This window comes from Anomaloglossus baeobatrachus, chromosome 1 (genome assembly GCF_048569485.1).
Source record: "Anomaloglossus baeobatrachus isolate aAnoBae1 chromosome 1, aAnoBae1.hap1, whole genome shotgun sequence".
NCBI lineage: Eukaryota > Metazoa > Chordata > Amphibia > Anura > Aromobatidae > Anomaloglossus > Anomaloglossus baeobatrachus.
The window spans coordinates 905,065,301-905,089,481 of record NC_134353.1 but is presented as its reverse complement, the minus strand read 5'-3'; the positions used below and the strand labels follow the sequence as shown (position 1 = coordinate 905,089,481).

The 24,181-nt window shown below is 51.2% G+C and overlaps 1 protein-coding gene across 2 annotated transcripts in view; it reads right to left on the bottom strand.

Moving 5' to 3' along the window:
• Positions 1–24,181, bottom strand: part of PIAS2 (protein inhibitor of activated STAT 2) — a 262,659-nt gene that overhangs the window by 212,198 nt on the left and 26,280 nt on the right. For both annotated transcript variants that reach the window (XM_075327463.1, XM_075327470.1), the window contains exon 3: positions 9,120–9,204. In XM_075327463.1, coding sequence (XP_075183578.1) covers positions 9,120–9,204 — 85 coding nt within the window. The remainder of the gene's footprint in view (positions 1–9,119; positions 9,205–24,181) is intronic.

Here is a 24,181-nt window from a genome sequence, read left to right as displayed (position 1 = left end):
TCTCCACGTACCGATTGCTCCAGAGCATCAGCGCTTCCTGCGCTTCGCCATAGGAGACGAACACCTTCAGTTCGTGGCACTGCCGTTCGGCCTGGCGACCGCCCCACGGGTTTTCACCAAGGTCATGGCTGCAGTAGTGGCGGTCCTCCACTCTCAGGGTCACTCGGTGATCCCTTACTTAGACGATCTGCTGGTCAAGGCTCCCTCTCAAGAGGCATGCCAGCACAGCCTCACCGCTACTCTGGAGACTCTCCAGAGTTTCGGGTGGATCATCAATTTTCCAAAGTCAAATCTGACACCGGCCCAATCGCTGACATATCTTGGCATGGAGTTTCATACCCTCTCAGCGATAGTGAAGCTTCCGCTGAACAAGCAGCGTTCACTACAGACGGGGGTGCAATCTCTCCTTCAGGGTCAGTCACACCCCTTGAGGCGCCTCATGCACTTCCTGGGGAAGATGGTGGCAGCAATGGAGGCAGTCCCTTTCGCGCAGTTTCACCTGCGTCCTCTTCAATGGGACATCCTACGCAAATGGGACAGGAAGCCGACGTCCCTCGACAGGAGCGTCTCCCTCTCTCAGGCAACCAAAGCTTCCCTTCGGTGGTGGCTTCATCCCACTTCATTATCGAAGGGGAAATCCTTCCTACCCCCATCCTGGGCGGTGGTCACGACGGACGCGAGTCTGTCAGGGTGGGGAGCAGTTTTTCTCCACCACAGGGCTCAGGGTACGTGGACTCGGCAAGAGTCATCACTTCAGATCAATGTTCTGGAGATCAGGGCAGTGTATCTGGCCCTAAAAGCGTTCCAGCAGTGGCTGGAAGGCAAGCAGATCCAAATTCAGTCGGACAACTCCACAGCGGTGGGTTACATCAACCACCAAGGAGGAACACGCAGTCGGCAAGCCTTCCAGGAAGTCCGGCGGATTTTGATGTGGGTGGAAGCCACGGCCTCCACCATCTCCGCAGTTCACATCCCGGGCGTGGACAACTGGGAAGCGGATTTTCTCAGTCGCCAGGGCATGGACGCAGGGGAATGGTCCCTTCACCCGGACGTGTTTCAGGAGATCTGTTGCCGCTGGGGGATGCCGGATGTCGACCTAATGGCGTCCCGCCACAACAACAAGGTCACGGCATTCATGGCACGTTCTCACGATCACAGAGCTCTGGCGGCAGACGCCTTAGTTCAGGATTGGTCGCAGTTTCAACTCCCTTATGTGTTTCCTCCGCTGGCACTGTTGCCCAGAGTGTTACGCAAGATCAGGGCCGACTGCCGCCGCGCCATCCTCGTCGCTCCAGACTGGCCGAGGAGGTCGTGGTACCCGGATCTGTGGCATCTCACGGTCGGCCAACCGTGGACACTACCAGACCGACCAGACTTGCTGTCTCAAGGGCCGTTTTTCCATCTGAATTCTGCGGCCCTCAACCTGACTGTGTGGCCATTGAGTCCTGGATCTTAGCGTCTTCAGGATTATCTCAAGAGGTCGTTGCCACTATGAGACAGGCTAGGAAACCAACGTCCGCCAAGATCTACCACAGGACGTGGAAAATATTCCTGTCGTGGTGCTCTGATCAGGGTTTTTCTCCCTGGCCATTTGCCTTGCCCACTTTTCTGTCCTTTCTTCAGTCCGGATTGGAAAAGGGTTTGTCGCTTGGCTCCCTTAAGGGACAAGTCTCTGCGCGCTCTGTGTTTTTTCAGAAGCGCTTGGCAAGACTTCCACAGGTACGCACGTTCCTGCAGGGGGTTTGTCACATCGTCCCTCCTTACAAACGTCCGTTGGAACCCTGGGATCTGAACAGGGTGCTGATGGTTCTTCAGAAACCACCGTTCGAGCCAATGAGGGATATTTCTCTCGCACGCCTTTCGCAGAAAGTGGTTTTCCTAGTAGCAGTCACTTCACTTCGGAGAGTGTCTGAGCTAGCAGCATTGTCATGCAAAGCCCCTTTCCTGGTGTTTCACCAGGACAAGGTGGTTCTGCGTCCGGTTCCGGAATTTCTCCCTAAGGTGGTATCCCCTTTTCATCTCAATCAGGATATCTCCTTACCATCTTTTTGCCCTCATCCAATTCACCAATGTGAAAAGGATTTGCACTTGTTAGATCTGGTGAGAGCACTCAGACTCTACATTTCTCGTACGGCGCCCCTGCGCCGCTCGGATGCACTCTTTGTCCTTGTCGCTGGCCAGCGTAAAGGGTCACAGGCTTCCAAATCAACCCTGGCTCGATGGATCAAGGAACCAATTCTCGAAGCTTACCGTTCAGCTGGGCTTCCGGTTCCCTCAGGGCTGAAGGCCCATTCTACCAGAGCCGTGGGTGCGTCCTGGGCTTTGAGGCACCAGGCTACGGCTCAGCAGGTGTGTCAGGCGGCTACCTGGTCGAGCCTGCACACTTTCACGAAACACTATCAGGTGCATACCTATGCTTCGGCGGATGCCAGCCTAGGTAGGCGAGTCCTTCAGGCGGCGGTTGCCCACCTGTAGGACGGAGCCGTTACGGCTCTATTATGAGGTATTATTTACCCACCCAGGGACTGCTTTTGGATGTCCCAATTGTCTGGGTCTCCCAATGGAGCGACAAAGAAGAAGGGAATTTTGTTTACTTACCGTAAATTCCTTTTCTTCTAGCTCCAATTGGGAGACCCAGCACCCGCCCCTGTTTTTTTGTGTACACATGTTGTTCATGTTGAATGGTTTCAGTTCTCCGATATTCCTTCGGATTGAATTTACTTTAAACCAGTTTATAATTTTTTCCTCCTTCTTGCTTTTGCACCAAAACTGAGGAGCCCGTGGGAGCACGGGGGGTGTATAGGCAGAAGGGGAGGGGCTTTACACTTTTAGTGTAATACTTTGTGCGGCCTCCGGAGGCATAGCCTATACACCCAATTGTCTGGGTCTCCCAATTGGAGCTAGAAGAAAAGGAATTTACGGTAAGTAAACAAAATTCCCTTCTTTTCCAATCCTGGACAACCCCATAAATCGTGCCACTAGGACAATGGTATACACGGGACTCCAACCTTATTTTAAAGGGAACCTGTCACCAGATTTATCCCTTATAAGCAGCGGTCACCACCAGTGAACCCTTATATACAGCATTCCAGAACACTGTATAAAGTAAAAAAAAACACCTTTATAATACTCACCTAGGGGGACGGTCGCTGGTGGTGGCTGCAGCAGCTCATAAGGGAGAAACCATGTGACAGGTTCACTTTAAGGGTCTTCTCTTGTAAGAATATTAATTCTTCTACAATCCAAAAGACCTTCAGAATTTTTTTCTTAGCAAAATATTTCCAAAATCCAGAACCAATTGCTCATAGGTCAAAGCTTAGATTTTCAATATTAGAATCTCCACTTTCCTTATCAGATCAGTAAGAATCTAACTCTCAGCTCCCCTGCCGCTGCCTTTTCATTGCTTACACTGCTGTTAAAAGAAGGGAATTTTGTTTACTTACCGTAAATTCCTTTTCTTCTAGCTCCAATTGGGAGACCCAGACAATTGGGTGTATAGCTACTGCCTCCGGAGGCCACACAAAGTATTACACTTTAAAAAGTGTAACCCCTCCCCTCTGCCTATACACCCTCCCGTGCATCACGGGCCCATCAGTTTTGGTGCCAAAGCAGGAAGGAGGAACTTATAAATTGGTCTAAGGTAAATTCAATCCGAAGGATGTTCGGAGAACTGAAACCATGAACCAAAAGAACCCTTCAACATGAGCAACATGTGTACACAAAAGAACAACAGCCCGAAGGGAACAGGGGCGGGTGCTGGGTCTCCCAATTGGAGCTAGAAGAAAAGGAATTTACGGTAAGTAAACAAAATTCCCTTCTTCTTTGTCACTCCATTGGGAGACCCAGACAATTGGGATGTCCAAAAGCAGTCCCTGGGTGGGTAAAAGAATACCTCGATAAAAAGAGCCGAAAAAAAAAAACGGCCCTCTCTTACAGGTGAGCAACCGCCTCCTGAAGGACTCGCCTACCTAGACTGGCATCTGCCACAGCATAGGCATGAACCGGATAGTGTTTCGTGAAAGTGTGCAGACTCGATCAGGTAGTGCTGACACACCTGCTGAGCCGTAGCCTGGTGACGCAATGCCCAGGATGCCTCTGCGGCTCTGGTAGAATGGGCTTTCAGCTCTAAAGGAATCGGAAGCCCAGAAGAACGGTAGGCTTCAAGGGTCAGTTCCTTGATCCACCGAGCCAAAGTTGACTTGGAAGCCTGCGACCCCTTACGCTGGCCAGTGACCAGGACAAAGAGCGCATCAGAACGGCGCGGGGGCGCAGTGTGCGAAAAGAAGAGCCGGAGTGCTCTCCCGAGATCTAACAAGTGCAATCCTTTTCACAATTGTGAACTGGATGAGAGCCAAAAGAAGGTAAGGAGATATCCTGATTGAGAAGAAAAGGAGGATACCACCTTAAGTAGGAATTCCGGGACCGGACGCAGAACCACTTCGTCCTGGCGAAACACCAGGAAGGGGGCTTGCATGACAGCGCTGCTAGCTCAGACACTCTCCGAAGTGATGTGCCTGCCACTAGGAAGACCACCTTCTGCGAAAGGCGTGATAGAGATAACTCTGAGAACGCTAAGAGCCAGGACTCAATGGCCACCCAGTCAGATTAAAGACCGCAGAATTCAGATGGAAAATGGCCCTTGAGACAGCAAGTCTGGTCGGTCCGGGAGTGCCCACGGTCGACCCACCGTGAGGTGCCACAGATCCAGGTATCACAACCTCCTCGGCCAGTCTGGAGCGACGAGGATGGCGCGGCGGCAGTCGGACCCGATCTTGAGTAACACTCTGGGCAGCAGCGCCAGAGGAGGAAATACATAAGGCAGTCGAAATTGCGACCAGACCTGAACTGATGCGTCCGCCGCCAGCGCTCTGTGCTGGTGGTTGATGTACGCGACCGCCGTGGCGTCGTCCAACTGTATCCGGATCTGCCTGCCGACCAGCCACCGCTGGAACGACTTTAGGGCTAGCTACACTGCCCTTATCTCCAGAACATTGATCTGAAGGGAGGACTCTGTCAGAGTCCAGGTTCCCTGAGCCCTGTGGTGGAGGAAGACCGCTGTCCACCCTGACAAACTCTCGTCCGTCGTGACCATAGCCCAGGATGGGAGCAGGAAGGACTTTTCTTTCGACCAAGAAGTGGGAAGAAGCCACCACTGAGGAGAGGTTTTGTCTGCCAGTGAAAGAGAGACGTTCCTGTCTAGGGACGTCGACCTCCCGTCCCATTTGCGGAGAATGTGCCATCGGAGTGGACGCAGATGAAACTGCGCAAGGGGAACTGCCTCCATTGCTGCCACCATCTTCCCTAGGAAGCGCGTGAGGCGCCTCAAGGGGTGAGACTGGGCCCGAAGGAGAAAGTGCACCCTTGTCTGCAGCGAACGCTGTTTGTCCAGCGGTAGCTTCACTATCTCTGAGAGAGAATGAACTCCATCCCGAGGTAAGTCAGTGAATTGGGTCGGTGTCAATTTTTACTTTGGGAAATTGATGATCCACCCGAACCTCTGGAGAGTCTCCAAAACAATGTTCAGGCTGTGTTGACATGCCACCCGGGAGGGTGCCTTGACTTAGGAGATCGTCTAAGTAAGGGATCACCGAGTGTCCCTGAGAGTGTAGGCCCATCGCCACTGATGCCATGACCTTGGTGAAGACCCGTGGGACTGAGTCACGAGCTGAAAGTGTTCGACCCGGATGGCGAAACACCGGGAGCGTTGATGCTCTGGTGTAATCGGCACATGGAGATAAGCATCCCTGATGTCGATTGATGCTAGGAAGACTCCCTGGGACATCGAAGCGATGACTGAGCGGAGAGATTCCATCCGAAACCGTCTGGTTCTCACGTGTCTGTTGAGCAGAATGAGGCCCGGAAACGGACCGGAATGATCCGTCCTTTTTTGGTACCCCGAACAAGTTGGAGTAAAGACCGCGACCACGTTCTTGAAGTGGAACGGGGATTACAACTCCATCTGCAGAAACGAGTCGGAGGACGAGAGCTGAGCTCTATCCTGTAACCGTGAGACAAAATGTCTCTCACCCATCGGTTTTTCATCCAATTGCTCGCCAAACAAACGGTCGCCAGAAAATGGCAAACCGGTTAAGAACTTCTTGGAAGCAGAGTCTGCCTTCCATTCGCGTAGTCACATGGTCCTGCGGACTGCCACCGAATTGGCAGATGCTACCGCTGTACGGCTCGCAGAGTCCAGGACGGCGTTCATGGCGTAGGACGAAAAAGCCGACGCCTGAGACGTCAAAGACACAACCTGCGGAGCAGAGGTACGTGCGACCGCATTAGTCTCAGACAGACAAGCTGAGATAGCTTGGAGTGCCCACTCGACTGCGAAGGCCGGAGCAAAAGACGCGCCTATGGCTTCATAGATGGATTTCATCATGAGCTCTATTTGCCTGTCAGTGGCATCCTTGAGCGATGAACCATCTGCCACTAATACTACGGATCTAGCCGCCAGTCTGGAGGATCCACCTTGGGACACTGAGCCCAACCCTTAACTACGTCAGGGGGGAAAGGGTAACGTGTGTCATTAAGGCGCTTAGTAAAGCGCTTGTCCGGAAATGCTCTGTGCTTCTGGACAGCATCTCTGAAGTTAGAGTGATCGAAAAACGCACTCCGGGTACGTTTGGGAAACCTAAACTGGTGTTTCTCCTACTGTGAAGCCGACTCCTCTATAGGTGGAGTTGGGGGAGAAGGACTAGCACCTGGTTGATGGACGTTATAAGGTCATTTACTATGGCGTCCCCTTCAGGTGTATCCAGATTGAGAGCAACGTCAGGATCAGAGCCCTGAGCTGCGACCTCCGCTTCATCCTCCAGAGGGTCCTCATGCTGAGACCCCGAACCGCGTGATGCAGCCGGGGAAGGTTCCCAGCAAGCCCGCTTAGCCTGTCTGAGTCTGCGGTCCGTGTCGGAGTTCTCACCGTGGGATCTGGGTGCCACCCCAGGAGCCCTTTGCTGTACCGACCGAGAGGGGCCTGGGGACGATGAACTCACAGTGCCCTGGCCCTGTGTTACCGGTCTGGACTGCCAAGCTTCTAGTATCTTAGCAGACCATCTGTCCATAGACTGAGCCATGGAATGTGAAGCGACTCAGAGAGTTTCTCAGTCAAAATTGTAAACTCTGTCCCTTCCATCTGTGCAGTGGAAACCGGCGGTACCACCTGAGCCGAGGGTCCCACCAGTGCCGGAGGCTCCGGCTGAGTGAGTGCCGCAGGGGCCTAGCATTGTCACAATGAGGGTAGGTGGAACCTGCAGGTAACATTGCCTTGGCACCCTTGCTTTCTGCGGACGACATGCTGTTGTCTCCTCTTAGAGATATAGCCAAAAGCAAATAATACTGCCGACAACTGGTGTGGCTTACCAACCGCCCCAAGCGGTGGTGTGTCCCCCAGATTCCCTGCCTGGGACTCCCAGAGCTGCAGAGCCCGTTCTGAAATCCCCCACCGGCAGAAATGATTATAACAATGGCTGCCAGCGTTCTGAGGGGAGGATGGAGCCGTGGGCGTGCCTAATAAAGTGCGGGAAACTGGTGCCCCACAGTGTTCAGTGAGGGGGGAGGAGGATACCAAAGCCTGCTCCAGCCCTCACTGCCGACGTCCAGTCGGCCGTCCCGCTCTTACCCCTGACTGGCAGGCCCGGGGGCGGGAGTACATGTACTAGGCCGCAAAAGCCGGGGACTAAAGTTAAAAGCGCGGCCGGCCAACAGGCGCGGTCGGCGCGGTAGTCCCGGCTCACAAACCACACTGCAGCCGCTGCGGCGTCTGTAACACAGGCGCTGCATGCACCGTCCCTAAGGGGACACAGAGTACCTCATGGATGCAGGGCCCTGTCCCTGATATCCAGCCTCCTGTCCGTCAGATTCCCCCAGGGGCTGCGGAGGGAGCCCGGTCCCAGTGACCGGCGACCGGTTAGGATCCCACTTCTCCCAGAACTGCGGAGCCCGTTCTGAAATCCCCCACCGGCAGAAGTGGTTATAACAATGGCTGCCAGCGTTCTGAGGGGAGGATGGAGCCGTGGGCGTGCCTAATAAAGTGCGGGAAACTGGTGCCCCACAGTGTTCAGTGAGGGGGGAGGAGGATACCAAAGTATGCTCCAGCCCTCACTGCCGACGTCCAGTCGGCCGTCCCGCCCTTACCCCTGACTGGCAGGCCCGGGGGCGGGAGTATATGGTACTAGACCGCAAAAGCCGGGGACTAAAGTTAAAAGCGCGGCCGGCAAACAGGCGCGGTCGGCGCGGTAGTCCCGGTCTCACAAACCACACAGGAGCCGCTGTGGCGTCTGTAACACAGGCGCTGCATGTACCGTCCCTAAGGGGACACAGAGTACCTTATGGATGCAGGGCCCTGTCCCTGATGATATCCAGTCTCCTGTCCATCAGATTCCCCCAGGGGCTGCGGATGGAGCCCGGTCCCAGTGCCTGGATGACCGGTTAGGATCCCACTTCTCCCAGAGCCCCTAAGGGATGGGGAAGGAAAACGGCATGTGGGCTCCAGCCTCTGTACCCGCAATGGGTACCTCAACCTTAACAGCACCGCCGACTCAGTGGGGTGAGAAGGGAGCATGCCGGGGGCCCTGTGGGGGGCCCTCTTTTCTTCCATCCGATATAATCAGCAGCTGCTGCTGACTAAAATGTGGAGCTTGTGTGCATGTGTGCCTCCTTCAACACAAAGCATAAAACTGATGGGCCCGTGATGCACGGGAGGGTGTATAGGCAGAGGGGAGGGGTTACACTTTTTAAAGTGTAATACTTTGTGTGGCCTCCGGAGGCAGTAGCTATACACCCAATTGTCTGGGTCTCCCAATGGAGCGACAAAGAAATAGGACATCAATTTAAGTAGGAAACCCTTAAAAATGGTGGCGCTCGTTGCATAGAAATATTTGCAGCTAATCCTCAACTCAGTAGCTCTTTCTCTCTGGAATGCCATGGACAAAAAACAGTGTCGGATTAGAGATGAGCGCTGAGTGGCATTTATCATACTGTCCTTACTTTCAATGTCTCTTCATAACACGACCTATGAAGCATAAACCGCATATTCTACTGTTGTCTCTGCCCTTATTTATATCTAAGCTGACAAGCACCACAGAAAGCAGAAGATGAAATCATGGAAAAGGTAGTACCTGGAGATGCAGACTTCACGAACTTGCTGAGGAGTCAACGCGAAAATAAAGAATTTCTCTTGAAACCGTTGCAAACTGTTCTGAACTGGAAGAAAACAAAAGATATGTACCCAGGCCTAGCAGTAATTCTAATAATGTTTCATTAAGGGGGACACAGGAAACCATGGGCGTATGCTAGTGCCAAAAGGAGGCGGATACTAAGTATTACAACTTATTAAGAGATGGCTCCTCCTCAGCAGGCTACACTGGCCTACTGGCAAGAAGATTTCCAGTATAGCTTAGTGTCACTTAGGCTAGGTTCACATTTCCGTTAAAATGTGAACCTATATAAAATATTTTGCAGGAATCCAGTTTTTCCCTATAGACCTCTATTAGTGACGGATTGCGACTGATGATGCTGCGTTGCATCCGCTACGTCGCGGTCAGTCGTTTTTTAACTGACCGCCGGGCAGGAGCAACGCAGCCTGTAACGTTGAGTAGCGCAATCCGTAGGATTTTGCTGCGCATGCTCTCTCTGGCTCCCTGCACCCGTAACCAGGATACACGTCGGGTAACCAAGTAATGCGCTTTGGTTAGTTACCCGATCTTTACAGTGGTTACTTGTGCAGGGAGCCAGCGCTAAGCGGTGTACGCTGGTATCCAAGATAAATATCGGGTAACCAAGCAAAAAGTGCTTTGCTTTTAGTTACCCGATATTTACCCTGGATACGTGTGTAAGGAGGCCGACACTTCCCCACTCAGCTCCGCCCCCTCCCGCAATCCGCATGTGTACACACACACACACACACACACACACACTTGTCCCCAGCCCTGCAGTCCCCGCGGCACTGACGTCCTCAGCGCCACGGTCCCGCTCGGCTCCGCCTGATCGCGCTCCGCCCCCTCACGCTCCGCCCCCCTCGTGCTCCACCCCCCTCACACAACAGAGTCCGACAATGATTTCTGTTCTTTGTCATCCGTTGTACAACGCATCAGTCACATGCGTCAAGCAACGCATGTGACTAATGCAAAACAACGGAAATGTGAACCTAGCCTTACCTTGCGTTGCATCCGCTGCGCCGCGGTCAGTCGTTTTTGGACTGACCGCTGGGCAGAAACAACGCAGAATGTAACGTTTTTCGGGCCATCAATATCAACGCACCGTGCAGGAATCTGTCGCTATCCATCAAGCTTGTAATGTATGTCTATGGTGCTGGATTCCGTCGTAATCAGTCTTACGGCGGAATCCAGCGCTGGATTCCGTCATGCTCTACTGAGCATGCTCAGCATGTTTGGCACACCCACTGGGCTGTTCCAAACACAAACGGATCAAGACTGATCCGTCAAAAAACGGACGCACAGCGGATGTAACGGACGCGACGGATCAGTTTTTTTACAGGATTCCTGCGAAAGGAATTCTGTGAAAAACACATCCGTTGCGTCAGTTGACATCTAAAAACGACTGATCCATTGCTGACGGATTTAAAACAACGTAAATGTGAACCTAGCCTTAGGAGGCAGATGCGAGTCTGGTGTCTCTAGACTGGTTTCTACTAAAGGTGTGTTTTTGGTATTTTTAATCTTTTTGTCTCTTCTAAATAGGGTAGCAGAAGGGGATGGCGGAAAGAACAGTCCTGTCAGGCTGTATCCTCTCCTGTCTGGATAGCAGGATCTTTTCTCCTGCAAACCCAGTCAGTATTTAGTAACTTGCCCTTAATCTCCTGCCCACCTCAACCCCCAAACTCTGGCACGTTACATGGAGTGAAGACAAAGCTGAAGATTTGGACCATGAATGAATCAAGCTTCTTCAGGACAGGCGAGTACATCTCCGCATCCCGCTGTGTTGTGCAAGCTCCCGACCCAGATGTGACATTCCTTCCCTGTTTTTTTGTGACTTTTTCTTCCTTTCATGTATCTTTTCGGGTGCTTTCACACATCCGGTTTTTGCCATCAGGCACAATCTGGTTTGTGCCTGATGCAACGGATCCATTGCAGATTGTGGTAAAACTGATGTGACGCATCTAGAAAAAAAACGGATCCGTTGTAGCAGTTTGTAATGAGAGTATTTGAAAAAAACAATGCATCCAAAATGCAGGACTTACCGGTGACCGCAAATCCTCAGTGACTGAAGTGAGCCGCGCCATCAACAGTGCCGTCACTCAGGTTACCCGTGGCCACAGCTGAAGTCCTCCACCTGAGAGCTGTGGCTGCAGGTAACTTGAGTGATGTCACCGCTCACAGCGCGAGTCACTTCAGTTGCTCTGTGGAGCTCACAGTGAGCGGCGGTGTTCTACGGCCGCTCCTGTCAGCTTCCGAAGTAGTATAGCTGAAAGTGTCGTGGGACCTCGTGTGGATTACGTTGGACCTAAAGGGCTGTTTGGGGATTAATAAAGTGGTGAAAGAGGGTGGGGTTTTTTTTGTTTTTTATTCCAAATAAAGGATTTTTTGGGTGTATGTGTTTATTTTCTTTAACTTACAGATTTATCATGGTGTGTGTCTCAGACACCTGCCATCATTAACCTAGGACTTAGTGGCAGCTATGGGCTGCCATTAGCTCCTTATTACCCCGATCGCACCAGGGCAATTCGGGATGAGCCGGGTAGAGAGAAAGAGAAAGAGAGAAGACAGAAAGAGAAAGAGAGAGAAGAGAGAAAGAGAGAGAAGAGAGAAAGAGAGAGAAGAGAGAAAGAGAGAGGAGAAAGAGAGAAAGAGAGGAGAAAGAGAGAAAGAGAGGAGAAAGAGAGAAAGAGAGGAGAAAGAGAGAGAGAGAAAGAGAAAGAGAGAGAAAGAGAGAGAAAGAGAGAAAGAGAGAAAGAGAGAGAAAGAGAGAGAAAGAGAGAAAGAGAGAGAAAGAGAGAGAAAGAGAGAGAAAGAGAGAAAGAGAGAAAGAGAAAGAGAGAAAGAGAGAGAAAGAGAGAGAAAGAGAGAAAGAGAGAGAAAGAGAGAAAGAGAAAGAGAGAGAAAGAGAGAGAGAAAGAAAGAGAAAGAGAGAGAAAGAAAAAGAAAGAGAGAGAAAGAAAAAGAAAGAGAGAGAAAGAAAGAAGGGAATTTTGTTACTTACCGTAAATTCCTTTTCTTCTAGCTCCAATTGGGAGACCCAGACGATTGGGTGTATAGCTACTGCCTCCGGAGGCCACACAAAGTATTACACTAAAAAGTGTAAGGCCCCTCCCCTTCTGCGTATACACCCCCCGTGGGATCACGGGTTGCTTCAGTTTTAGTGCAAAAGCAAGAAGGAGGAAAGCCAATAACTGGTTAAACAAATTCAATCCGAAGGAACATCGGAGAACTGAAACCATTCAACATGAACAACATGTGTACCCGAACAACCAAAAAATCCCGAAGGAACAGGGGCGGGTGCTGGGTCTCCCAATTGGAGCTAGAAGAAAAGGAATTTACGGTAAGTAACAAAATTCCCTTCTTCTTCGGCGCTCCATTGGGAGACCCAGACGATTGGGACGTCCAAAAGCAGTCCCTGGGTGGGTAAATTAATACCTCAAGTTTGGACTGTAAAAACAGCCCTTCCCTACATGGAGGCAACCGCCGCCTGCAGGACCCTTCTACTTAGGCTGGCATCCGCCTAAGCGTAGGCATGCACCTGATAACGCTTGGTGAAGGTGTGCAGACTCGCCCAGGTAGCCGCCTGGCACACCTGCTGAGCCGTAGCCTGGTGCCGTAATGCCCAGGACGCACCCACGGCTCTGGTAGAATGGGCCTTCAGCCCTGATGGAACCGGAAGCCCAGCAGAACGGTAGGCTTCAAGGATTGGTTCCTTGATCCATCGAGCCAGGGTGGATTTGGCAGCCTGCGACCCCTTGCGCTGACCAGTGACAAGGACAAAGAGTGCATCCGATCGGCGCAGGGGCGCCGTGCGGGAAATGTAGATTCTGAGTGCTCTTCACCAGATCCAACAATGCAAATCCATTTCATATCGATGAAATGGATAAGAACAAAAGGAAGGTAAGGAGATATCCTGATCGTGATGAAAAGGGAACACCACCTTAGGGAGAAAACTCCGGAATCGGGCGCAGCACTACCTTGTCTTGGTGAAACACCAGGAAGGGAGCTTTGGATGACCGCGCTGCTAGCTCGGACACTCTCCGAAGGGACGTGACCGCTACCAGAAAGGCCACTTTCTGTGAAAGTCGAGAAAGTGAAACATCCCTCAGAGGCTCGAATGCTTCTGGAGAGCAATTAGTACCCTGGTCAGATCCCATGGGTCTAACGGCCTCAGTACGGAGGGACAATGTGACAAACCCCCTGCAGGAACGTGCGTACCTGAGGAAGTCGTGCTAGGCGCTTCTGAAAGAATACAGACAGCGCTGGAACTTGTCCTTTAAGGGAGCCGAGCAACAAACCTGTTTCCCAACCCGATTGCAGGAAGGAAAGACAAGTAGGCAATGCAAATGGCCAGGGAGACAGTCCCTGAGCAGAGCACTAAGGTAAGAATATCTTCCACGTCCAGTGGTAGATCTTGGCAGACGTCGGCTTCCTAGCCCGTCACATGGTGGCAATGACGTCATGAGATAATCCTGAAGACGCTAGGATCCAGGACTCAATGGCCACCCAGTCAGGTTTAGGGCCGTAGGATTCAGATGGAAAAACGGCCCTTGGGACAGTAAGTTTGGCCGGTCTGGTAGTGCCCACGGCTGGCCGACTGTGAGATGCCACAGATCCGGGTACCACGAACTCCTCTGCCAGTCTGGGGCGACGAGGATGGCGCGGCGGCAATCGGAGCTGATCTTGCGTAGCACTCTGGGCAACAGTGCCAGAGGGGGAAACACATAGGGTAGCTGGAACTGCGACCCATCCTGAACTAAGGCGCCTGCCGCCAGAGCTCGTTGATCGTAAGACCACACCATGAAACTCGTGACCTTGGTGTTGTGGCTAGACGCCATTAGGTCGACGTCCGGCCTCCCCCAAAGGCCCCAGATTTCCTGAAACCCGTTCGGGTGCAGAGACCATTCCCCTGCGTCCATACCCTGGCGACTGAGGAAGTCTGCTTCCCAGTTTTCTACGCCCGGGATGTGAACTGCGGATATGGTGGATGCTCTGTCTTCCACCCACATCAGAGTCCGCCGGACTTCTTGGGAGGCTTGCCGACTGCGTATTCTGCCTTGGTGGTTGATGTATGCTACCGCTGTGGAGTTGTCCGACTGAACTCGGATCTGTTTGCATCCCAGCCACTGCTGGAAGGCTTGCAGGGCAAGATACACTGCTTAGATTTCCAGAACATTGATCTGAAGGGTGGACTCCTGCTGAGTCCACGTACCCTGAGCCCTGTGGTGGAGAAAGACTATTCTCCACCCTGACAGACTCACGTCTGTCGTGACCACCGTCCAGGATGGGGGTAGGAAGGACCTTCCTTTTGACAATGAGGTGGGAAGAAGTCACCACTGAAGAGAGTCCTTGACCGTCTGAGAAAGGGAGACGTTCCTGTCTAGGGACGTCGACTTCCCATCGCTTTGGCGGAGAATGTCCCATTGAAGTGGACGCAGATGAAACTGCGCGAAGGGGACTGCCTCCATTGCTGCTACCATCTTCGCTAGGAAGTGCATGAGGCGTCTTAAGGGGTGTGACTGGCCTTGAATGAGAGACTGCACCCCCGTCTGTAGTGAACACTGTTTGTCCAGCGGAAGCTTCACTCTCGCTGAGAGAGTATAAAACTCTATGCCAAGATCTGTCAGTGATTGGGTCGGTGTCAGATTTAACTTTGAAAAGTTGATGATCCACCCGAAACTCTGGAGAGTCTCCAGCGCAACGTTCAGGCTGCGTTGGCATGCCTCTTGAGAGGGTGCGTTGACAAGTAGATCGTCCAAGTAAGGGATCACAGAGTGACCCTGAGAGTGCAGGACTGCTACCACTGCTGCCATGACCTTGGTGAAAACCCGTGGGGCTGTCGCCAGACCTAAGGGCAGGTCTACGAACTGAAGATGCTCGTTTTCTATAACGAATCGCAGCAAACGCTGGTGCTCTGGAGCAATCGGCACGTGGAGATAAGCATCCTGATGTCTCTTGATGCTAGGAAATCTCCTTGAGACCTTGAGGCAATGACGGAGCGGAGGGATTCCATCCGGAACCGCCTGGTTTACACTGCTTTTTGAGCAGTTTTAGGTCTAGAACGGAACGGAAGAGCCGTCCTTTTTTGGCACCACAACCAGATTGGAGGAAAAACCGTGACCTTGTTCCTGAAGAGGAACAGGGATTATCACTCCTTCTGCCTGCAGAAGAGCATCGGCTCGGTCGAGAGGTGGGGAAGTTCTGAAGAATCGAGCCGGAGGACGAGAACAAAACTCTATCCTGTACACGTGAGACAAAATGTCTCTCACCCACCGGTCTTTGACCTGTGGCAGCTAAATGCCGCCAAAGCGGGAGAGTCTGCCACCGACCGCTGATGCGGAGAGAGAGAGAGAGAGAGAGAGAGAGAGAGAGAGAGAGAGAGAGAGAGAGAGAGAGAGAGGGCTGAAAGTCATGAGGAAACCGCCTTGGTAGCGGTTCCTCCGGCTGCCTTCTTTGGGCGTGATTGAGCCCGCCAGGAGTCTGAGACCCTCTGAGCCTTTTGAGTCCTTTTGGACTAGGAAAATTGGGACCAGCCCGAGCCTGGAAAGGACCGAAACGTCGACTGTCCTTCCTTGGGTTTTGTTTGATCTGGGCTGGTGTAAGGAAGAATCCTTACCCTTGGCCCGTTTAATGATTTCACCCAATCGCTCAGCCAACAGTCTGTCACCAGATAATGGCAAACTGGTTAAGCCCTTTTTGGAAGCAGGAGCTGCCTTCCATTCCCTTAACCCCAAGGGTCTGCGCAAAACCACGGAGTTGGCGTACGCCACCGGCGTACGGCTCGTAGAGTCCAGGACAGCATGAATAGCGTAAGTCGCAATGCATGCGAGGTTAAGGACGCCACCTGCGGCACAGATGTACGTGTGACAGTGTCTATCTGCGCAAGACCAGCTGAAATAGCTTGGAGTGCCCATACGGCTGCGAATGCCGGAGCAAACGACACGCCGATAGCTTCACAGACAGATTTCAACCAGAGGTCCATCTGTCTGTCAATGGCATCTTTAAGTGAAGTCCCATCTTCCACTGCAACTATGGAGGATGGAGCTCCAGCAGCGGCTGGCGCGGTAGTTCCCGACACATAAACTCACTCAGCTAAGCTGCAGTGAGTAAAGCCCAAGCGCGCAGCGCTACTGTCCCCGGCGCACTAACACACCAGGCAACGCTGGAGTGTGTCTGTGCATAGACTGTACGGGGACACAGAGTACCTTAACGTTGCAGGGCCTGTCCCTGACGATACTCCGCTCCATTCCAGCAGGATCTCCGCGTCTGTGGATGGAGCCCGGCCTCAGAGCCTGGAGGCCGGTAAGATCCCATTTCACCAGAGCCCTTCAGGGGGATGGGGAAGGAAAACAGCATGTGGGCTCCAGCCTCCGTACCCGCAATGGGTACCTCAACCTTAACAAACACCGCCGACAAAAGTGGGGTGAGAAGGGAGCATGCTGGGGGCCCTAGTATGGGCCCTCTTTTCTTCCATCCGACATAGTCAGCAGCTGCTGCTGACTAAAACAGTGGAGCTATGCGTGGATGTCTGACCTCCTTCGCACAAAGCATAAAACTGAAGCAGCCCGTGATCCCACGGGGGGTGTATACGCAGAAGGGGAGGGGCCTTACACTTTTTAGTGTAATACTTTGTGTGGCCTCCGGAGGCAGTAGCTATACACCCAATCGTCTGGGTCTCCCAATGGAGCGCCGAAGAAAAGAGAGAGAGAAAGAAAAAGAGAGAGAAAGAAAGAGAGAAAAAGAGAAAGAGAAAGAAACGTTCCCCTGTGCGTCCTTTCCGGCAGCCGAACACAGATCCGGCGCGAAACGCAAGGGCATCAGGCACGATCCGGCGCTAATACAATTCAATGAGGATAAAAACGTATCCGGCGCCGGATCACTTTTATCCTGTATTCGCCGTATCTTGCCTGATGTGTGAAAGCACCCTTATTCATTCCTGGGGTTCCCCTTGACTCTGCCCCCTTTCCAGTCAAACCCGTACCATATACAGCCTCCTGATGCCTCGGCTGGGGTCGAGGCGCAAATTTTGCCTTTGGTTTCCGTTGCAGGGAACATGCCATGCTCACACTTACCACAGACACTCAGGCTCTTGCACAGGCTTATCTGCAGTGTGCCCGCCCCCTCCTTCAAATAAACCTCCATTTCTTTCCTCTGCAGCGTCCCTTAGTCAGACCAACAAGCTTCTTTCCCAGGCTCCTGTTCCATCTGCTACTTAGACCTGGACTCCAGCACTGATAGGCTGCCGACCCCGAGGAACCAAGACTGCATCCATTTGCTAAGCTCTACTCTTACTGAAACCTATAAACATTTTCCTGCCTGTCACATCTTTCTTCTTATTCATTTTATCGCTTCTCCACTATGCTTGACCCCACAAAAATATAAAATAAAAACCGAGCACACCAGTCTGCCATGCCCTTGACATTTTGTCTGTGCGTCCTTTAAGCACAAATTCCCATAATGCTAACCTCTCTCAGTCTGTTGCAGATTTGACCAAGGTATGGAGCAGCTACCCATGCCTATTACCGCACCAGGTATTTAAACCACTGCTTATAGTGAGGCAGACCAACCAGCTGCAATGCACCAGCAAGGCAGAGAACATCAGCGTTTTAAGTGGCCCAGAGTGAGTTCTTCAACCTGGTCTCCTCTCTCCACGAATCCAAATCCATACTTCCTATCATGATCTTCCTCACCAAAGGTTTGGTCACCTCAGGCATCATATCACAACTCTAATGCAGATTCATATCTAGATTCTGATGCCTAAAGTTGTGAGACATGGTTGACAATCTGGTCTGTGCCGTTAACCAATCCTTCAACATGAAGGCAGAGGATCACTCCCCCTATGCAGACCCCATGTCTTTTAAGAGGGTCAGACATACTGCCAAATGAATTTCTGATCACACAGACTTCACTGACATAATGGACAAGGAGTGGGCTCTACCTAAAAAGTGCTTCCATAGGAGGAGATTTTGTTTGCTTTTCCAGTGTATCTCATTGCCACTTGGTCATCCTCTCCTTGGGTGGAGCCCCCGGTATCTAGGTGATCAAAGACCACGATCCTATCACCCTCTGACGCAGCTTCTCTAAAGAAGCCCACAGACCGAAGAGTATAGTCCATGACCAAGTCAGCATTTAAAGCTGCAGGATTAGTCCTGTTCAAACCATTGCTACTACTTGGGTTGCCAAGAATATCTGTGTCAAGGTATCATAATTGGATCTCCATCGTCCAAACTGGCAGACCTCAGAGATAAGATTGCCCAAGCTGGTAAGTACCTTGGCTCCACCTATCTTGAAGAAGGCAGATGCTCTGCACAAGCTTCAAGCAATATTATAGTTATTCGCCGTATCCTATGGCTCAAGCCATGCAATGTGTACGACACACCCAAATAGTCCCTCATGAGCCTTCACTTTCGTGGCTCTCGTTTTCTTGGGTGAAAAGCTTGACAAGATAATTTCGGATGCCACAGGTGAAAATAGCATCCTGCTCCCACAGTACACTTGATCTTTCTCCAAACAAAAGGCACATCCCTTTCGTCCTCTTGTAAGTTTCTGGCTAGTCATTAAAGAAGTTCCGTTCCTCAAGACAAGAAATGACCATCCTTTAATCTGTTTCCTGGCATAAATGCAACCAGTCCACAAAGTCTTCTCAGACCAGAAGCAATAAGTTTTCCCCTGCACAATGGGGCACCCACACTAGGGATCACTTTTCAGGTGGGCAGCCATTTCCTTCTGTTCCTGGACATGTGGTTCGCCGTATACAATGACAAGAAAGAAATCTCCAATACTCCGTAAGATCATTTTTTTGTATCATGTCCTTCACAGAACACCACCTTGGTGAACATTTTCTTCCAAGCCTTCTCCACTCTTTTCTATGCAAATATCATTGTTCGAGTTAACTCACAGGAATGGTTCAAAGGTTTATGTTTAAACTTTTTTGTTGTCCCGTAGAAAAACAGCTCAGTTCATCCCATTCTGGACCTGAAATTACTGAACAAGTGTTTCCGTTTTAGTCACTGCAGGATGGAATCCATGTTTGGTTGTTGCCTCCATGGAACTGAGTTTCTCTTTCTAAGGCCACCTCCACACGTCAGCGATTCTGGTACGTATGTGCTTTTTTTTGTACGTACCAGAATCACTGACCTATGCAGACCCATTATAATCAATGGGTCTGCTCACACATCAGTGATTTTTCACTGAATGTGTCTCCGTGCAGCGTACACGCGTGTCCGTGATTCTGCACGGAGACAAGTCAGTTTTTTTTCTGGCATCACTGATGACCCTCGGACCACACTATGGTGTGATCCGTGAAACACGTACCAGAAAAACACTGACATATCAAATAATAAACATTTTCAACTCACCTTTCCAGCGACGTGCTGTGCAGCCTCCGCTCTCTTCAGCTCCCGCCCGGCTCATGAATATTCATGAAAGCAGGAACAGCCGACCCGGAAGTAGCTGCAGAGAGCGGTGGGCAGACGCTGCAGAGCCGAGAAGTTCAGCACCATGGACAGCAGTAGTGAAGGCAGGTGAGTAATGTCCATTTGCAATCACAGATAACGGATTGCACATGGACAACCCACGTGTCCCGTGAATCAGGGAACACGGAGGGACATGTGCGTGGTTTACAAGTCAGTGAATAACGTCAGTGTTTTTCACTAACGTGTGAAACGGGTCTTAAGTGCACCTTCAGGATACCTATCTCCACATCCACATTTTTCAAAGCACCAGCAGCTTCTGCATTTTGCTGTCAATCGGTCCCATTTTCAGTTTGTGGCCCTACCTTTTGGGATGGCCATGGCCCCCAGTGTTCACAAAGTTGTCAACCCCAACTTGGAGGACATCCTTGTTAAGGCTTTCTCTTAGGTTTCCTTAACATACCTGTATAAAAAACGTATGTGGAAAAAAATGACACTGGTGTCAGTGTTTTTCATCAGTGTGTACGTCTTTACCATCAATGTGTCAACAGTGTTTTTCACAGATGGCTAGAAAAATAAAAAAGTAACAAATCTTCTCCCTCAGTTTTCCCTACCTTATCTGTTCTACCTCTGCTACCCACGTTGTTCAAGATCAATTCAAAAGGAATTCCCATAATCCTCGTGGCCTTTAACTGGGCCATAGGATCATGGTAGGTGGAAATGGTCAACCTCCCTGCAGATATTTCTTGAAGACTTCTGGTTTGACTAGACCTACTCTCCCTAGATCCTCTCTCTTCCACCTGAATTCTCGGCCACTGAATTTAACGGCATGGCTGCCTAAAATTTTCTTATCAGGTTGTGCAAACTTCCTCATCTTACATCTACCATCATATATGGAAGACTTTCTTCCACTGATCCGAATCTCATTAGGTGATCCCCATCTTTTTTTCCCTACCATCTCTCTTCATATGCCTGTAGTTGGGTCTTTAGGCTGGGGCCACACGGGCACTACTGCGATCCACTTGCATGAGACTCGGCTCGTGCTGGCAGTACAGCAGAGCAGAGTGTCATGCCTGTGTCCTTGCAACTGAGGTCCGTTCGTGCGAGCAGACCTCAGCTGCGGGGGGCGGGCCGGCACTCAGGAGGGGAGGGAGGGATTTCTCTCCCTCTCTACTGTGTAGCCGGCTATTGCCATTCTCGCACTGCACTAGCAGTACACCGGTGTACCGCGAGTGCAGTGCGATTTTTCTCTCGCCCCATTCACTTGAATGGGTGCGAGAGAAAGAGACTCAGCTTACAATCGCAGCATGCTGCGATTGTTTTCTCGGTCCGATTAGGGCTGAGAAAATAATCGCCCATGTGTGCTGACACACAGGCTAGAATTGGTCCGAGGGGAATGCGATGTTTAATCGCACTCCACTCGCACCGATTTTCTCGCCGTGTGGCTTAGCCCTAAGTCTAGTCCTCACATCTGGCTTCTAAACTGCAAATTAAGACTTTTCTTCAGGGTGTGGCCCACCTTCCTTCTTACTAACCTTCCTTGGATCCCTGGGACCTTAATCTGTTATTTAGTGCATTACAGTGACCTCCCTTTGAACCAATCCATAGCATTTCCCCGTTCTAGCTGTCCTGGAAGGTGGCATTCCTGATCACTATCACTTCTATCAAGCGAGTATCAGCACTCACAGTTCTGTCCTGCTACTGTCCTTTTCTTGTCCTTCATAGGGACAAGGTGGCTTTACGTCTCTCGTGCCTTCATTCCTTCCGAAGGTGGTTTCTTCCTTCCACCTTAATGAACAGATTGTTCTGCCTTCACTTTGTCCTCCTAATCCAGTGAAGAAATCCTTAAATTGTTTTAATCTGGTCAGAGCAGTTCATCGCTATCTTAAAGGGAACCTGTCACCTAGAATATGTGTTCTGACCTATCAGCAGACGCATGTGTGCCCTAATTACACCTCCCTACCCATCCTTGTGTTGTAAAATTGTATAATATGAATGTAATAAAAAAACGTTTTATTACCTTCATATTTCCTATGTAAATTAGAGAGCTTCTGGAATCTGGTCACAGGGGCGGTGCCTTTCCACTGCATACTTTCCGTGGTATCACGGTGGGCGTGATACCATGGAGTCACATGAGCGACGTCACCGTCACTCATTCTATCCTGTCCGCATTGTGGCAGGCTTCTTTTCCGGGTGTTCACGCGCCGGCTTCAAACGCGCACTGCGCAACTGACCAGGGGAACCCGGAAGAGAAGCCTGCCGCAATAGTAAGTGTAAATGTGCGCAGGATAGAATGAGCGATGGTGACGTCGCTCATGTGACTCCATGGTATCACGCCCACAGGGGCGTGATACCACGGAAAGTATGCAGGGGCAAGGCACCGCCTCTGTGACGAGATTCCAGCGGCTCTCTAATTTACATAGGAAATATGAAGGTAATAAAACGTTTTTTATTACATTCATATTATACAATTTTATAACACATGGATGGGTAGAGAGGTGTAATTAGGGCACACATGCGTCTGCTGATAGGTCAGAACACATATTCTAGGTGACAGGTTCCCTTTAAGAAGACAGACTCCTTCAGATATTTAGATTCCCTGTTTGTAACTAAAGAAGGACATCGCCGATGTCTCTATGCCTCTATATAGTGATGGGCGTACCCCTTCCGATGTTCGTGTTCAAGAGCCTCGCCCGAACGTTTTGTACAGTTCGAGTTTAGGTTCTGAGATAAAGCGAACTTGCGTCCAAACACTGAACTTGGACTTTACAGTTATGGGATGGGGAGGTGGGGGGCTGTAAAGAAGGGAATTTTGTTACTTACCGTAAATTCCTTTTCTTCTAGCTCCTATTGGGAGACCCAGACGATTGGGTGTATAGCACTGCCTCCGGAGGCCACACAAAGCAATTACACTAAAAAGTGTAAGGCCCCTCCCCTTCTGGCTATACACCCCCAGTGGGATCACTGGCTCACCAGTTTTAGTGCAAAAGCAAGAAGGAGGAAAGCCAATAACTGGTTTAAACAAATTCACTCCGAAGTAACGTCGGAGAACTGAAAACCGTTCAACATGAACAACATGTGTACCCGAAAAACAACCAAAAATCCCGAAGGACAACAGGGCGGGTGCTGGGTCTCCCAATAGGAGCTAGAAGAAAAGGAATTTACGGTAAGTAACAAAATTCCCTTCTTCTTCGGCGCTCCATTGGGAGACCCAGACGATTGGGACGTCCAAAAGCTGTCCCTGGGTGGGTAAAGAATACCTCATGTTAGAGCTGCAAGACAGCCCTCCCCTATAGGGAGGCAACTGCCGCCTGCAGGACTCTTCTACCTAGGCTGGCGTCCGCCGAAGCATAGGTATGCACCTGATAATGTTTGGTGAAAGTGTGCAGACTCGACCAGGTAGCTGCCTGGCACACCTGTTGAGCCGTAGCCTGGTGTCGCAATGCCCAGGACGCACCCACGGCTCTGGTAGAATGGGCCTTCAGCCCTGATGGAACCGGAAGCCCAGCAGAACGGTAGGCTTCAAGAATTGGTTCTTTGATCCATCGAGCCAGGGTGGCCTTAGAAGCCTGCGACCCTTTGCGCTTACCAGCGACAAGGACAAAGAGTGCATCCGAACGGCGCAAGGGCGCCGTGCGGGAAATGTAGATTCTGAGTGCTCTCACCAGATCTAACAAATGTAAATCCTTCTCATACCGATGAACTGCATGAGGACAAAACGAAGGCAAAGAGATATCCTGATTAAGATGAAAAGAGGATACCACCTTCGGGAGAAACTCCTGAATGGGGCGCAGCACTACCTTGTCCTGGTGGAAGACCAGGAAGGGAGCCTTGGATGACAGCGCTGCCAGCTCAGACACTCTCCGAAGAGATGTGATCGCTACCAGAAAAGCCACTTTCTGTGATAGTCTAGAAAGTGAAACCTCCCTCAGAGGCTCGAAGGGCGGCTTCTGGAGGGCAACTAGTACCCTGTTCAGATCCCATGGATCTAACGGCCGCTTGTACGGGGGTACGATATGGCAAACCCCCTGTAGGAACGTGCGCACCTTAGGAAGGCGTGCCAAACGCCTCTGAAAAAAGACGGATAGCGCCGAGACCTGACCTTTAAGGGAGCCGAGCGACAAACCTTTTTCTAACCCAGACTGGAGGAAAGAAAGAAAGGTAGGCAATGCAAATGGCCAGGGAGACACTCCCTGAGCAGAGCACCAGGATAAGAATATCCTCCACGTTCTGTGGTAGATCTTAGCGGACGTGGGCTTCCTAGCCTGTCTCATGGTGGCAACGACCCCTTGGGATAATCCTGAAGACGCTAGGATCCAGGACTCAATGGCCACACAGTCAGGTTCAGGGCCGCAGAATTCCGATGGAAAAACGGCCCTTGGGACAGTAAGTCTGGTCGGTCTGGTAGTGCCCACGGTTGGCCGACCGTGAGCTGCCACAGATCCGGATACCACGCCCTCCTCGGCCAGTGTGGGGCGACGAGTATGACGCGGCTGCAATCGGATCTAATCTTGCGTAGCACTCTGGGCAAGAGTGCCAGAGGTGGAAACACATAAGGGAGCCGGAACTGCGACCAATCTTGCACTAGGGCGTCTGCCGCCAGCGCTCTTT